This window comes from Otolemur garnettii, unplaced genomic scaffold (genome assembly GCF_000181295.1).
Source record: "Otolemur garnettii isolate 467f Iridium unplaced genomic scaffold, OtoGar3 scaffold00127, whole genome shotgun sequence".
Taxonomy (NCBI): Eukaryota; Metazoa; Chordata; class Mammalia; order Primates; family Galagidae; genus Otolemur; species Otolemur garnettii.
Genome location: NW_003852522.1, coordinates 3,300,024 through 3,315,487, shown reverse-complemented (window position 1 = coordinate 3,315,487; position 15,464 = coordinate 3,300,024). Strand labels below are relative to the sequence as shown.

General features: G+C 47.0%; 1 protein-coding gene across 7 annotated transcripts in view; it reads left to right on the top strand.

Moving 5' to 3' along the window:
* Nucleotides 1-15,464, top strand: part of DNM2 (dynamin 2) — a 96,607-nt gene that overhangs the window by 49,681 nt on the left and 31,462 nt on the right. For all 7 annotated transcript variants that reach the window (XM_003797951.3, XM_003797948.3, XM_012810191.2 and 4 more), the window contains exons 3-7: nt 345-494; nt 3,297-3,500; nt 4,197-4,295; nt 7,597-7,757; nt 14,365-14,507. In XM_003797951.3, coding sequence (XP_003797999.1) covers nt 345-494; nt 3,297-3,500; nt 4,197-4,295; nt 7,597-7,757; nt 14,365-14,507 — 757 coding nt within the window. The remainder of the gene's footprint in view (nt 1-344; nt 495-3,296; nt 3,501-4,196; nt 4,296-7,596; nt 7,758-14,364; nt 14,508-15,464) is intronic.

Sequence of the window (15,464 nt, the reverse complement as noted above, 5' to 3'; positions counted from 1 at the left end):
AAAAAAAAAAAAAAAAAAAAAAGGAAGAATAAATATTTCTCACACATACCCATTGATTTTCTTTTCCTAACTCATAATATGTCGTAGTTTGTAAAATGGTGCATAAGAGTATCTGTTTCATGAGAACTGAGTCTTTGCAGTATCAGGTGAGTCTGTAGGAGACCACCCTCAAATACTTGTCACGAATGTGAATCACTTGCTCTGCAAGTTCCTAGAGTGACTGACTGATTGTTGGCTTTCTCTGCTTGTCACAATATTGCTCTCAGAAGTCCGTGTACTTGCCTCCCAACACGCAGTAAGACCACTTCTCTTTCTTACCACAAGTGTCTTTCTTTCCTTTTCAGAATATGCCGAATTTTTGCACTGCAAGTCCAAAAAGTTTACAGACTTTGATGAAGTCCGGCAGGAGATTGAGGCGGAGACTGACAGAGTCACGGGGACCAACAAAGGCATCTCCCCCGTACCCATCAACCTACGGGTCTACTCACCACATGGTAGGAACTGCAGGCTGGGGGCTGTCACTGACTCTCTGCCAGGCACAGGTAGCCTCTGCCCACCCACAAACAGTAGGCTACCTCCCATTGTCTTTCACTCCTTCATATACACATGACATCCGTATTTGCCCACATGTGATAGGTGCATAGTACACAAACACTCTGTCACGGTTTTACAAAGCTGCAGCATGCCAGAGAGACTGTTGGGAATGGTGAGAACTTGGGCAGATTGCAGCTATATTCACTCCTTTTCATTTGTATTTATTTACCTATTTTTTGAGTGAGACTCTGTCACCCTGGGTAGAGTGCCATGGCATCATAGCTTAAGCAACTTCTAACTCTTGGGCTCAAGTGATCCGCCTGCCTCAGTCTCCTGAGTAGCTGGGACTATAAAGCCCGGCTAGTTTTTAGTAGAGACAGGGTCTCACTCTTATTTTTATTTATTATTATTATTTTTTGAGACAGCATCTCACTGTGCCACTGTCTGTAGTAGAGTCACAGATCACAGCAACCTCAGATTCTTGGGCTTACATGATTCTCTTACCTCAGCCTCCCAAATAGCTGGGACCACAGGCACCTGCCACAACACCCAGCCGTTTGTTTGTTTGTTTGCAGTAGTCATTGTTGTTCAGCAGGTCTGGGCCAGGCTTGAACCCGCCACCTTCAGTGTATGTGGCTGGTGCCCTACTCACTGAGCTATAGGCACCGAGCCCAGGGTCTCACTCTTGCTCAGGCTGCTCTTGAACTCCCGAGCTCAAGGGATCCTCATGCCTCAGCCTTCTAGAGTGCTGGGATTTCAGGTGGGAGCCACCTTGCCTGTCTCTTGTGATGAGTTTTAAAATTGATTTTGGAATAAATAATGCCTGCATGTAGTTCAAAGTTCGAAATATCCAGGAGAGTACAGACAGTCCTCAGGTTACGAATAAGATAGTTTCCATACGATTTTTGTTTGTTTGCTTGCTTTTTAATTGAGACAGAGTCACCCTCTGTAGAGTACTGTGATGTCATAGCTCACAGCAACCTCAAATGCTTGGGATCAAGTGATTCTCTTGCCAGGTAGCTGGGATTACAGGTGCCTGCCTGCCACAACATCCAGCTATTTTTTTGTGGTAGTTGTCATTGTTGTTTAGCCTGCTGGGGCAGAGTTTGAACCCACCAGCATTGGTGTATGTGGCTGGCACCCTAATCACTGTGTTATAGGCACTGAGCCAGTTCCATAGGTCTGTTCTTAAGTTGAATTTGTATGTTAGTTGGAATAGGTACATTTGGAATAGGTACATTACATTTACATATTAACTGAAATAGCCTTTTTTTAAGTGTGAGCTGTCAGTTGGATGTTTATAACTCATGGACTAACTGTAATACCCTCAGTTAGTAAGTGTGAGTTGTTTGTAACTGAGGTACTCCCTGTATACAGCAACAACCTACTCTGCCACGTATATATATATATACACACATATATATATATTTTTAGGAGACAGTGTCTCAAGCTGTCTCCCTGGGTAGAGTGCTGTGGCATCATAGCTCACAGGAACCTCAAACTCTTGGGCATAAGCAATTCTTTTGCCTTAGCCTCCCAAGTAGCTGCGACTACAGGTTCCCACCACAATGCCTATGTATTTTTTGGTGGTTGTAGTTATCATTGTTTGACAGGCCCAGGATTAAAACCTGCCAGCTTTGGTGTATGTGGCTGACACCCTAGCTCCTGAGCTACAGGCGCCGATCCTGCCATTTATATTTTTATTGCATAATATATATATATATTTTTTGAGACAGAGTCTCACTATGTCACCCTCAGTAGAGTGCTGTGGCGTCACAGCTCACAGCAACCTCAAACTCTTGGGGTGATTCTTTTGCCTCAGCCTCCCAAGTAGCTGGGACTACAGGCACCTGCCACAACTCCCAGCTATGTTTTTGTTAAGACTTGTTTAGGTGGCCCAGGGTAGGTTCAAACATGTCACCTTCCATGTATGTGGCTGATGCTGTAACCACGGTGCTACGGGCACCGAGCTTATTGCATATTATTTCATGTTCATCTGATGATGATGCATATATACATGTATATTATATATGTATTTACCATCACTTTTACTCAAATTGTGGCATAAATAAAAATTACATATGTTTTCTTTTTATTTGAGTACAGCTCAGAATGTTTCTTGTCATAGTGTCCTCTCTTTGTTTCCAGTAGTTCCTTGGTTTTGGCTAAATTGAAAGACAGCAATTTATTAAGTCATTTAGATTGATTCCAGTGTGTATATGTCCTGATTTAAAACTATATTACTGGCCAGGCACAGTGGCTCACACCTGTAATCTTAACAACTAGGGAAGCTGAGGCAGGAGGATTCTTTGAGACCAGGAGCTCAAGACCACCTTGGGCAACATAGCAAGATCCTATCTCTAACAAAAGTTTGAAAAATTAGGCAGGTGTGGTGTTACACACCTATAGTCCCAGCTACGTGAGAGGTTGAGGCAAGAGGACCACATGAGCCCAGGAGTTGGAGGTTGCACCGAACTATGATGATGCTACTGTACTTACTCCAGCCTGAGTGACAGAATGAGACCTCATCTCTTAAAAACAAACAAATAAAAACGATCACTGGAGTAGATTTGGTTCAGGGTGTCAAGGTGGAGTTCCAGAAAGAGAGATAATAGATTAAAGGTATAGTCCAGGCAGAGTGCTGGGCCCCACCCTGAGGTCTGATCCTCAAGGAACATGGGTGAGGAAATGAATTGCTGCAGGACTGTGTGTCTCTCCCTTCCCCCAGCTCTGATGACCTTTTTCTCTGGTTTCCCTTCCAGTGTTGAACTTGACCCTCATTGACCTCCCAGGCATCACCAAGGTGCCTGTGGGGGACCAGCCCCCAGACATCGAGTACCAGATCAAGGACATGATCCTGCAGTTCATCAGCCGAGAGAACACCCTGATCCTGGCTGTCACGCCTGCCAACATGGACTTGGCCAATTCAGATGCTCTCAAACTAGCCAAGGAGGTTGATCCACAAGGTAACCACAGAGCCCCAGTGCCCTCTTTCAGGCACATCTGAGCAGAGGACTTGCCCAGAATCCTTGATTTTGAGTCACTGGTGTTCTCTTTGTGCATGACCACTTTAAGAATAGGCCTCATTTCCTGTGGGAGCCAGTGAACAGGCGTGTGGTTATCAGAGAGGCTGACGTTTAGCCCTGGGCAGTGGATGACCCATAGGCGTGAGGCTTCTCCTATGAGGATATCCTTAACTCTGGATGACTAGGGAAGAAGGAGAGTTGGATAGTGATTTCCAGTAGAATTTTAGCCATTTGGGTGAGTGGTAGCCCTGGAAACAGTCACCTCCAGTTCAAATATTGCATTGGGACATTGCACAAAACTTGGAGAGTACACCATCAAAGCTGCCTCGGAATTTGTGTTTCCAAGAGGTTGCCCCTGACAATATCAGATGTTTCTACTGGTGACATGATGACAGTAGTGGCCAGTGTTCATTATTGAGCACTTGCCATGGACCAAGTTCATCCTCACAGACAACTCTCTGATACACGTTATCGTCCTTGTCACTGTCTTCATTTGACATGTGGGAAATTGGGCACCAAGCAGGTGACACTGTAGTGTGGCCCGGGTTGCCCGGCCTGGAAGTGGCAGGGCGATTGGACCCTGAATGGCCTGTGCTCCTGGGCTCATGGCACCCTCTGACCTCTGGGCTCTTTCAGGTCTGCGGACCATCGGTGTTATTACCAAGCTTGACCTGATGGATGAAGGCACCGATGCCAGGGACATCCTGGAGAACAAGTTGCTCCCCTTGAGAAGAGGTGTGGCTTTGGGCACATGGGGGTGGGAACCGTGTGCTTGGGAGGCAGGAAGGACAGGCTGGGGTCCAGCAGCATGTTATTGTTGTTAGTGCAACCTTGGTGGATGCTGGAAGGCACTCACAGGCATGTTCTCCATCACCTGTTTCCCAGCTGCTGAGAAGTGACTGCTTCTACATGTCATCATAAACTCTTCTACCTCTTTTTTCCCTTTTAACACATGCTTTTTTTTTCTGATTTGTATATATTTGTTCTGCAAGTACACAGTTAACACCTGCTGATTTCTGGAACAATAAAAACATGTATATAAAAAGAGGAAACTAAATTTGACCTGCAACCATACTTCTTCCAGATAGCTACTAGTTAGTTAATCCTTTTTTTTTGAGACAGAGCCTCAAGCTGTCCCCCTAGGTAGACTATCGTGGCATCACAGCTCACAGCAACTTCCAACTCCTGGGCTCAAGCGAGTCTCCTGCCTCAGCCTCCCAAGTAGCTGGGACCACAGGCATCTGCCACAGTGCCTGGCTATTTTTTGGTTGCAGCCATCATTATTGTTTTTGGCGGGCCCGTGCTGGATTCAAACCCACCACCTTAGGTGTATGTGGCTGGCGCCTTAGCCACTTGAGCCACAGGCGCCGAGCCTAGTTAGTTAATCCTTTGTGACTGTCCTTTCATACAGCTCCCTGGGATTTGTAACATTTATTCATATTTTTATTACTTCCTATTATGAACACTTGCAAACTTTCCCCAATGTAAAGAGAATAAATATGGTTATTAATATGCAGCTAATATTAAAGGTGCTGAATATATTCACCTGTAGTGGTTGTTTCTTCCTGAGGGATAGCATATCCTAGGCACTGTTAGCAGTTTACACATAATTAGCTTCGTTTCTTTTCAGATGCTTCTCCTTCATGTCCCCTTTGTTTTGCCTATATCATTTATTTATGGAAAAGACTAGATCTTGTCCCACATTCAGGATTTGGCCAATTCTCATTCCCTGTAAACCAGTAATTCAGATCTAGACAGGAGTAATTAGATTCAGGTTCTCTAATTGTTGGCATATCCTAAGTGTTTTTTTTTTTTTTTAAGTCTTAATTTCTCGCCCTTGGTAGAGTGTTATGGAGTCACAGCTCACATCAACCTCCAACTCCTGGGCTTAGGCACTTCTCTTGCCCTACCCTCCTGAGTATCTGGGACTATAGGCACCTGCCAGAACACCTGGCTATTTTGTTGTTGTTGTTGTTGTTGCAGTTTGGCTGGGGTTGGGTTCAAACCTGCCACCCTCAGTATAATGGGGTTGGCGCCCTACCCACTGAGCAACAGGCACCGCCCATCCTAAGTGTTTTTATTTAGTTTATTTTTAAAATACTTAAAACATTTTAACTGCATGTGGTTGCTAGATCTGTAATCCCAACACTCTGGGAGGCTGAGGCTGGTGCATTGCTTGAGCTCAGGAGTTCAAGATCAGCCTGAGCAAGAGTGAGACCCCTGTCCTATACTAAAAGTAGAAAAAAATAACCTGGTGTTGTGACAGGTGCCTGTATTCCCAGCTCCTCAGGAGGCTAAAGCAAGAGGATCCCTTGAGGCTTGACACCTGTAGCTTAGTGGTTAGGGCGCTGGCCACATACACCAAGTCAGGTGGGTTTGAACCCAGCCCAGGCCTGCTAAACAACAATGACAATTACAATTAAAAATAGCCAGGCATTGTGGCAGATGCCTGTAGTCCCAGCTGCTTGGGAGGCTGAGGTAAGAGATTCGCTTAAGTCCAAGAGTTAGAGGTTGCTGTGAGCTGTGATGCTACAGCACTCTACCAAGGGTGACACAGTGAGACTCTGTCTCAGAAAGAAAAAAAAAAAAGAGGATCCCTTGAGCCCAGGAGTTTGAGGTTGCTGTGAGCTATGATGCCATGGCACACTGGTTGAAAATCACTGATCTAGCTGTTTGTTTTTTTAAAAGTCATTCCTGCTGCCTGTGATCTGCTCTTAGGTGTGTGGGCACCTTTATGCTATGCCACCATCATTTAGACATTTTCTTTTGCTCTTAGGATTTTTTTCTCTTTTCTTTCTTTTCTTCTTCTTCTTCTTCTTCTTTTTTTTTTTTGTGACAGTTTCACTTTATTGTCCTTGGTAGAGTGCTATAGCGTCACAGCTCACAGCAACCTCCAACTCCTGGGCTTAGGTGATTCTTTTGCCTCAGCCTCCCGAGTAGCTGGGACTACAGGCGGCCGCCACAATGCCTGGCTATTTTTTGTTGCAGTTTTGCTGGGGCCCGGTTGGAACCCACCACCCATATATGGGATCCGTGCCCTACTCACTGAGCCACAGGTGCTACCCTCATTCTTTTTTTTTTTAAAGACAGAGTCTTACAGGTGGCACCTGTGGCTCAGTGGGTAAGGTGCTGGCCGCATATACCGAGGGTGGTGGGTTCAAACCCGGCCCCAGCCAAACTGCAACAACAAAATAGCCAGGCGTTGTAGAGGGTGCCTGTAGTCCCAGATACTCGGGAGGCTGAGGCAAGAGAATCACCTGAGCCCAAGGAGTTGAAGGTTGCTGTGAGCTGTGACACCACGTCACTCTACCAAGGGTTAATAAGTCAAACTCTGTCTCAAAAAAAAAGAAAGAAAAGAAAAAGACAGAGTCATACTCTGTCGCCCCTCTTAGATTGCCCCTGGTATCATAATAGCTCACCGCAATCTCAAACTCCTGGGCTCAAGCAATTCCCTTGCCTCAGTCTCTCTAGTAGCTGGGACTACAGGTGCCCACCACAACACCTGGCTAATTTTTCTATTTTTAGCAGAGATGAGTTCTGGCTCTTGCTCAGGCTGGTCTCGAACTCCTGAGCTCAGGTGAGACCAGCCACCTTGGCCTCCTAGAGTGCTTGGATTACAGGTGTAAGTCACCTACCCGGCTAATGAAAAACTATTTTTTAGAATACTTTACTGTTTAAGATATATTAGCTTTATAGTAGGTTTAAGCAAATTCAACTATTCCCCATTGCTTTTGTTTTTGAGATTTTTTTCTTACCTGTCTTTGAAGCTCAGCTTGTAGACTTCTTCTATAAAGATTTTCTCATTGCATAGGCTGGTTGTGATCTCTTTTTCCTCTAGGCACTTACCTTGGGTTTTTTGTGGCCGCTTCTGCTGTGTTTATATCCACTGTATTCTTCCTGAATAACGTGCTATGACCCAATCTATGAGTGACTCGTGGGACAGGATCCTTTCCTACAACTGTATTTACCCAGTCCTGTGCCAAGTATACTTGGCCCACATGGCATTGCCCTTTCCCTGACTCCCCTCCCCCCACAGGCTACATTGGTGTGGTGAACCGCAGCCAGAAGGACATTGAGGGCAAGAAGGACATCCGTGCAGCACTGGGGGCTGAGAGAAAATTCTTCCTCTCCCACCCGGCCTACCGGCACATAGCCGACCGAATGGGTACCCCACATTTGCAGAAGTCCCTCAACCAGGTATGGCAAAGGTTTTGGGCTCTTGTGTGCAGTGGCACAGACTGTGCACTACTCAAGAGCTATGATTCAAATTGGCATTTGCCTGAGGCTAGTATAGCAGTCATAGCAAAATGGGCTCAGTGCATATTTATTTCTGCTGTAATAAATGCATTTGATTCAGGGCCTGGTGAGGAATGGATGGTTGGTTGGTCCTGCTAATATTAATAATCATCAATAATCATCATTGTTATTATCACTGTTTTTTTATTTTATTTTTTAAATACATATTCTCACCCTATTCCCCAGGATAGTGTCCAGAGAGTGCAGTGGCATGATCATAGCTCACTACAACCTCAATCTCCTGGGCTTATGTGATCTGTCTGCCTCAGTCTCCCAAGTACCTGGGACTACAGGTGTGCACCACAATGCCCAGCTAAGTTTTCCTTATTTTCTTTAGAGAGGAGGTCTTGCAATTTTGCCCAGGTTTGTCTCTAACTCCTCGCGTCATTGTATCTTCCCATCTCAGCCACCCGAGTTGCTGGGATTACAGATATGAGCCACTCTGCCTGGTTTATTATTATGATTTTATTTATTATTGCCATTACTTAGTTATTCAGATGCATGTATGGAATTCCAGCAGTTGGTGACCCGAGGGACAAATATCTGGGTTAGACCAAGGCGGGCATCACCAGATAGTAGCTGTATGGGAGGACCCTGAGCCCAGACCTCTGAGCTTTTATCCATCAATGGAGAATCATCGCTGTCCTTCCCTTAGGGGTGGTGCCCCTTCAGTGCCCTGTACATATGCTATGTGAATTAATAGGTACTGTGTTCATTCTAAACAGATGTACAGTGACAAGCCCCTTAGCTCCTCACCAGCAGGCACTACTATCATTACTGTCCTTATCTTGCCTGAGACCTATACACCTATTCCCCTCTGTGTTACCATAAATAATGACATAGTCACAGACACCTCCACCTCTTTTGTTTTTTTTTTTGTTTGTTTTTTGTTTTTTGTTTTTTGAGACAGAGTGTCACTATGTCACCCTCGGTAGAGTGCCTTGGTGTCACAGCTTACAGCAACCTCAAACTCTTGGGCTTAAGTGATTCTTGCCAGACTCTTGCCTTAAGCGACTCTTGCCTCAGCCCCCCAAGTAGCTGGGACTACAGGCACCTGCCACAATGCCCAGCTATTTTTTTGTTGCAGTTGTCATTGTTGTTTAGCTGGCCCAGGCCAGGTTTGAACCCAGCTCTGGTGTATGTGGTTGGCGCCCTAGCCGCTGAGTTACAGGCCCAAGCTACCTCCACCTCCACCTCTGTTTTTTTTTTTTTTTGCTCAGAATATTTTCTGAAGTGTGGTCTCTGCAGCACAGGGTCCTTTCTCACTGTCTTCTGTAGCTTCATAGCAGTCCCTGAACACATGGACCCTGGACTGCTCAACCCCTCTCTTTTGCAGGCAGATTTCTTTCGTTTTTCTTTCTTTTTCGAGACAGAGTATCACTATGTCACCCTTGGTAGAATGCTGTGGCATCACAGCTCACAGCAACCTCCAGCTCTTGAGCTTAGGCGATTCTCTTGTCTCAGCCTCCCGAGTAGCTGGGACTACAGGCGCCCACCACAACACCCAGCGATTTTTTATTGCAGTTTGCCAGGGCTGAGTTCTAACCTGCCACCCTCAGTATATGGGACTGGCGCTCTACTCACTGAGCCACAGGCGCCACCCCAAGATTTCTTTCTTTCTTCCTTTTCTTCCTTTGGGACAGAGTCTCATTTTGTCACCCTGGATAGAGTGCTGTGGCATCATCATAGCTCATAGCAACTTCAAACTCTTGGGCTTAGGTGATCCTCTTGCCTTAGCCTCCCAAGTAGCTGTGACTATAGGTGCCTGCCACAATGTCTGGCTATTCTTAAAGATGGGCTCCAACGTCCGGCTAATTTTAGAGGTGGGGTCTCGCTCTTGCTCAGGCTCGTCTCAAACTCCTAAGCTGAAACAATCCACCTACCCCGGCCTCCCAGAGTGCTAGGATTATAGGCATGTGCCACCACACACGGCCTTGCAGGCAGGTTTCTAATTGTCCTTGTCAACAAAAGGCTGCAGTTAGTGGTATCATTATGTTACATATGTACGGGTTCCTCTGTGTGATTCCTGTGAAATCCCTGTTATGGGCTTAGGTTAGCAATACATGTACCTAATACAGGTATATCCATCCTTAGCCACCATCCTGACTTCCCCAGCCTGGGTTGGCCTTACAAGTAGCAAAAGTAGGGTTCAGATATTCCTCTTCTCTGCTTTCTGATGGCTTCTGGGATGGCTGGAGGGCCTTAGTGACATTCCTAGAGTCATTGCTTCATTCATGGGCTGGGGAGAAAGTAGCAACATCAGAGCAGGGCCCTGCACTTTTGGAAGACATATTTCTTGAGAGGATAGGTTCAAAACTAGCCACAGTCAGGTGATGAGTAGAGGTGGAGGCTGTGAGGAGAGCTGGCACAGAACAGGAAACACCTAAAAGAAGCCACCCAGGGGCGTAAAGAGGGAAGTCACTGTCCCTGGGAGGGACCTCCAGAAGAGGAACCTGAGGCTTCTGGAAAGGGGGATGGGAAAGGAAGTAAAACCTGCCTGCAGGTGGTGGGTGCTTCTTGTGGCATTGTAGGCAGGAAGTCAAGCTGGCCTCTTGGGAGCCTGACGGGGGTTGGTTTCTTCAAACTCAGTCACATCCTAGGCCAGCCATGGCCTGTCCCCTCTTTTGCCTGTGAGTTGAACACTCTGGGATGCTGTAGCAGACTAAAGGCACGTTGGCACAAGCCCCCACCCTCTGAGACCTGTGCCCCACAAAGAGGGGTTCCTATACCCAAAGGTGACCCCAACAGACCCATGCCACTGATGCTTACTTCATGCCTGTTTTCTAGCTTAATGGACATTTTGTAAATTCTTTTCTATGTAGGACAGATAGCTACCAAACTGTTTCTCACTTTTCACGCATCAGCTACTTTTTATGCCTTTTGTTTTCATTCATGTTTTCCTCTTTCTTCTGTAATAGTGAAAAGTACACAATCAAGCCCAAATCTAGTGAATGTCCCCTTTACCTGCTTTCCATTATGGGAACTCCCTTGCCCAGAGGTGGCATTGTCACCACTTCTCTGGGCCTTCTCCTAGTGACACTCAAGGCCTGAAGAGGCAGACATGTCTGTATAGCCCTCTTGCTACCATGTCTCCCTCCACCTCTTTTTTCCTTTTTAATTCTTTTTCTCTTCCTTTTGGTCTTTTTTTTTTCTTCATTTCTTTTTCCTTCCCTGTTCTTTTTCTCCCTCTGTCTTTCCCTTTCTCCCTCCTTTCCTTCTCTCACCCTCAGCAATAACATCTTGCCACCTGTCCCACATCTGGTTTCTTCTCTAGCAATGTTATCCTTTTTGGAGACAGAGTCTCACTTTGTCACCCTCAGTAGAGTGCTGTGATGTCACAGCTTACAGCAACCTCCAACTCTTGGCTTAGGTGATTCTTGTATCTCAGCCTCCAGAGTAGCTGGGACTATAGGCGCCCACCACAATGCCCAGTTATTTTTTTTGTTGTTGCAGTTTGGCCAGGGCCAGGTTTTAACTCACTACCATCGGTATACTGGGCTAGCGCCCTACTCACTGAGTCACAGGAGCTGCCCTTCTTTTTTTTGTTTTTGGAGACAGTGTATCACTACGTCGCCCTCAGTAGCATGCTGTGTTATAACAGCTCACAGCAACCTTAAACTCTTGGGCTTAAGTGATTCTCTTGCCTTAGTCTCCCAAGTAGCTGGGACTATAGGCACCTGACACAATGCCCTGCTATTTTTTTTTTTTTTTTAAGACAGAGCCTCAAGCTGTCACCCTGGGTAGAGTGCCCTGTAGTGTCACAGCTCACAGCAACCTCCAACTCCTGGGCTCAAGCGATTTTCCTGCCACCACCTCCTAAGTAGCTGGGACTATAGGCCCTCACCACAACGCTGGGCTATTTTTTGGTTGCAGCCAACATTGTTGTTTGGTGGGCCGGACTGGATTTGAACCCGCCGGCTTAGGTGTATGTGCCTGGCACCCTAGCCGCTTGAGCCACAGGCGCTGAGCCACGCCTGGCTATTTTTTATTGCAGTTGTCATTCTTATTTAGCTGGTCTGGGCCAGATTTGAACCCGTTAGCCTCAGTGTATGTGGCTAGCTCAGTACCCATTGTACTACGGGCACTGAGCCATGAGCCATCTTTGTGCCTCAGCCTCCCAAGTATCTGGGACTACCGGTGCCTGCCACAATGCCTGGCTAACATTTTCTATTTTTTAGTAGACACAAGGTCTCACTGTTACTCAGGCTGGTTTCAAATTCCTGACCGAAAATAATCCTCATGGCCTCCCAGAGTGCTGGGATTGCAGGTTGAACCACTGCACTTGCCTTCTAACAGTATATCTTCGGGATCATTCTCTATCCTTTCATGCTGTCCTGACTCTTTTTAAAATTAGTCAACAGGTGAGTACTCTTCCTTTCTTTCTTTAGGATGCCATGCCATTCTCTCATTCTTGTTCTCTTTCCCACCATTTCCCTTCTCTCTCTCCCTGCTTTCTACTCTGTCTCTGTCTCATCTCTTTGCCTCACTCTTTTCCTTCTCTTTAATATAAAACAAACTTATGCTTTTATATCCTAATCTTGGCCTAGAGAAATTCTTTTCTTGTCCTACACTTAGCACCAACTAAAAATATATTTTAAAGGCCAGGCGCAGTGGCTCACGCCTGTAATCCTAGCACTCTGGGAGGCTGAAGCAGGTAGATTTCATAAGCTCACAGGTTCGAGACCAGCCTGAACAAGAGTGAGACCCCCCCCATCTCCAAAAATAGTCGGGCATTGTGGCAGTCGCCTGTAGTCCCAGCTATTTGGGAGTCTGAGGCTAGAGAATCGCTTGAACCCAAGAGTTTGAGGTTGCTATGAGTTGTGACGCCACAGCACTCTACTGAGGGCGACAAAGTGAGACACTGTCTTAAAAAATAAAATAAAAGTATATTTAAAAAGAAAATTAGTGAATAGGGGAGGCACCTGTGGCTCAAAGGAGTAGGGCGCTGGCCCCATATACTGGAGGTGACAGGTTCAAACCCGCCCCCTGGCCAAAAACTGCAAAAAAAAATTAGTGAATAATTTTTTTTTTTTCTTGAAACTAAGTTACACTTTGTCGCCCTCAGAGTGTGGTGGCATCATAGCTTACAGCAACTTGAAATCTTAGGCTCAAGAGATCCTCTTAAGGAGCGGCACCTGTGGCTCAAAATAATAGGGCACTGGTCCCATATGCCGGAGGTGGCGGGTTTAAACCCAGCCCCAGCCAAAAACGGCAAAAAAAAAAAAAAAAGAAGAGAGAGATCCTCTTGCCTCAGCCTCCCAAGTAGCTGAGACTACAGGTGCCTGCCATGACACCTGGCTAGTTTTTAGAGAGGGCGTCTTATGCTTGCTTAGGCCGGTCTCCAATTTCTGAGCTCAAGCAATCCACCTGCCTCAGCCTCCCAGAGTGCTGGGATTACAGATTTGAGCCACTGCACCTGGTTGTGAACAACATTTTTAGAAAGAACCAAAAATTGAAATAAAAAAAAATCAAATCTGGGGTGGCACCCATGGCTCAGTGGGTAGGGCACCGGTTCCATATACTGAGAGTGGCGGGTTCAGACCCGGCCCTGGCCAAACTGCAACAACAAAAAAAATAGCCAGGCGTTGTGGCGGGCGCCTGTAGTCTCAGCTACTCAGGAGGCTAAGGCAAGAGAATCGCCTAAGTCCAGGAGTTGGAGGTTGCTGTGAACACCATGGCACTCTACCATGGGTGATAAAGTGAAACTCTGTCTCTACCAAAAAAAAAAAAAAAATCAAATCTGTTTCAGGATCAGGAAGGAAAACAAAATAAATAAAATGTGCAAACAATGACCAGATTCTCATTGTGCAAAAGCAGAGCAATTGAGCAATAAGCGAATGGGGTGCAGAGTCTTCTTCCAGCCCATCTGCTGCATTAGGCCCATTTTATTCACATTAGTTTTCTTTGAATTTCTCAACTCTGTGTTGAGAAACTCTGGCAAATGCAGCCAGCAACTGGTATGGAAATATATTCTTAGTTGCTCCTTTCCTTGTACACAAGAGAGCCCATCCTCTGTGCATTTTGCACCTTCTCAGGGAGATCTTTCCATCTTGGGTGTCTAGGGCCTGTCCCTTTGTGTGCATGTGGATCCAGTGTCCCATGGTTTAGATAGACCTGGACCAACCTCTGTCTGTTGGTCCTCCCTTCCGTGAGCCCTACAGTGGCTTCCTGGGCTTTTTTCTGAGTGCTGCTTAAAGAGTACTGTTCTAGATTACCAGATGTGTCTGGCTGCCTCGTCCTTGCTAGGAGCAGCACATCCTGTATTGTGTGGTCACACTGTCTGTTCTGCCCAGTGCCCAACATGGTCTCCTGTGCTCTTCGTGGTGTCTCACTCTTGAGGCCAGCGCCATGCCACTTCACCCTGCCCTGGATGCATGTGTATCTGTAGCTGGCTGTTCCATTGCTCTCTGTGGTGGGCTCTGGGTGGCATTGTTTCTGCAGGAGTGTGCCTGGCCTTTTGTAGCCTCCTGCCTGTGGCACACTCTCATCTCTGGCCTCTCTCCTGCAGCAACTGACCAACCACATCCGGGAGTCACTGCCAGCCCTGCGCAGCAAGCTGCAGAGCCAGCTGCTGTCCCTGGAGAAGGAGGTTGAGGAGTACAAGAACTTCCGGCCTGATGACCCCACCCGCAAAACTAAAGCCCTGTTGCAGTACGTGTGCCTCTTCCCTTCCCCCCAAGCCTGGCATCCAGGCCTCTGTTTCCAACCAGCCACTGGTTTCCTAGCCTGGGCCACAGTCATCACTTGACCCATTCGTTCAGTAAACATTTGTCTGGAGCCTCTTGTGGACCAGGCCTTGTGCTAAGCACTGGGTCACTGCAGTATATGGGCTAATGTCCATGCCTGCCTCACAGGGTGCTCAGGGAGTAGGGAGAAAAGTGACAGAAAATAAGTAAGGAAATGTTTAGGTACTCAATGGCTAAATACTGGCCCAGGGAAAGGCTTTGATCAAGATAGGGTGGGGTGGTCAGGGATGGCTCCCTGGGCCGGGAGTTAGGCAGAGACCTAGAGAAAGGGAGGGTAGCAGCCACATGGAGTCCTGCAGGATGAGGCCTGGTCAGTACACAGGCCCTGGGCTGGAATGGAGTGCAGTGCAGTGGGTGTGGGGACAGTAGGAGGAGGTAATGGTGCAGGTTGAGCTGGGCCTTGTTGGGCATAAGGAGGATACTGGATTTTATTCTGAGGTGGGAACCATTGAAGGTTCTGGGCAGAGGAGTTGTTTGGACTTAGGTGCTCACAAGCTCTTCTGTCTGTTATGGGAGACAGGGTGGGAGCCAGTCCCTGGTTTCTATCCTGTTTGGTCCCGTGGAATGCCCACCATGACTGTGAAGTGATCCAGCTGCTCCCTGCTCAAGAGCACTTCCTGGTTTCTGGCCTATAAGGGACACTGGGGCATTAGAATGGCCAAGCAAGAATAGGGTGATCTGGCTTGGCGCCTGTGGCTCAAGTCGCTAAGGCGCCAGCCACATACACCTAAGGTGGCGGGTTCGAATCCAGCCCAGACCCGCCAAACAACAATGACGACTGTAACCAAAAAATAGCCGGGCGTTGTGGCGGGTGTCTGTGGTCCCAGCTACTTGGGAGGCTGAGTCAGGAGACTCGCTTGAG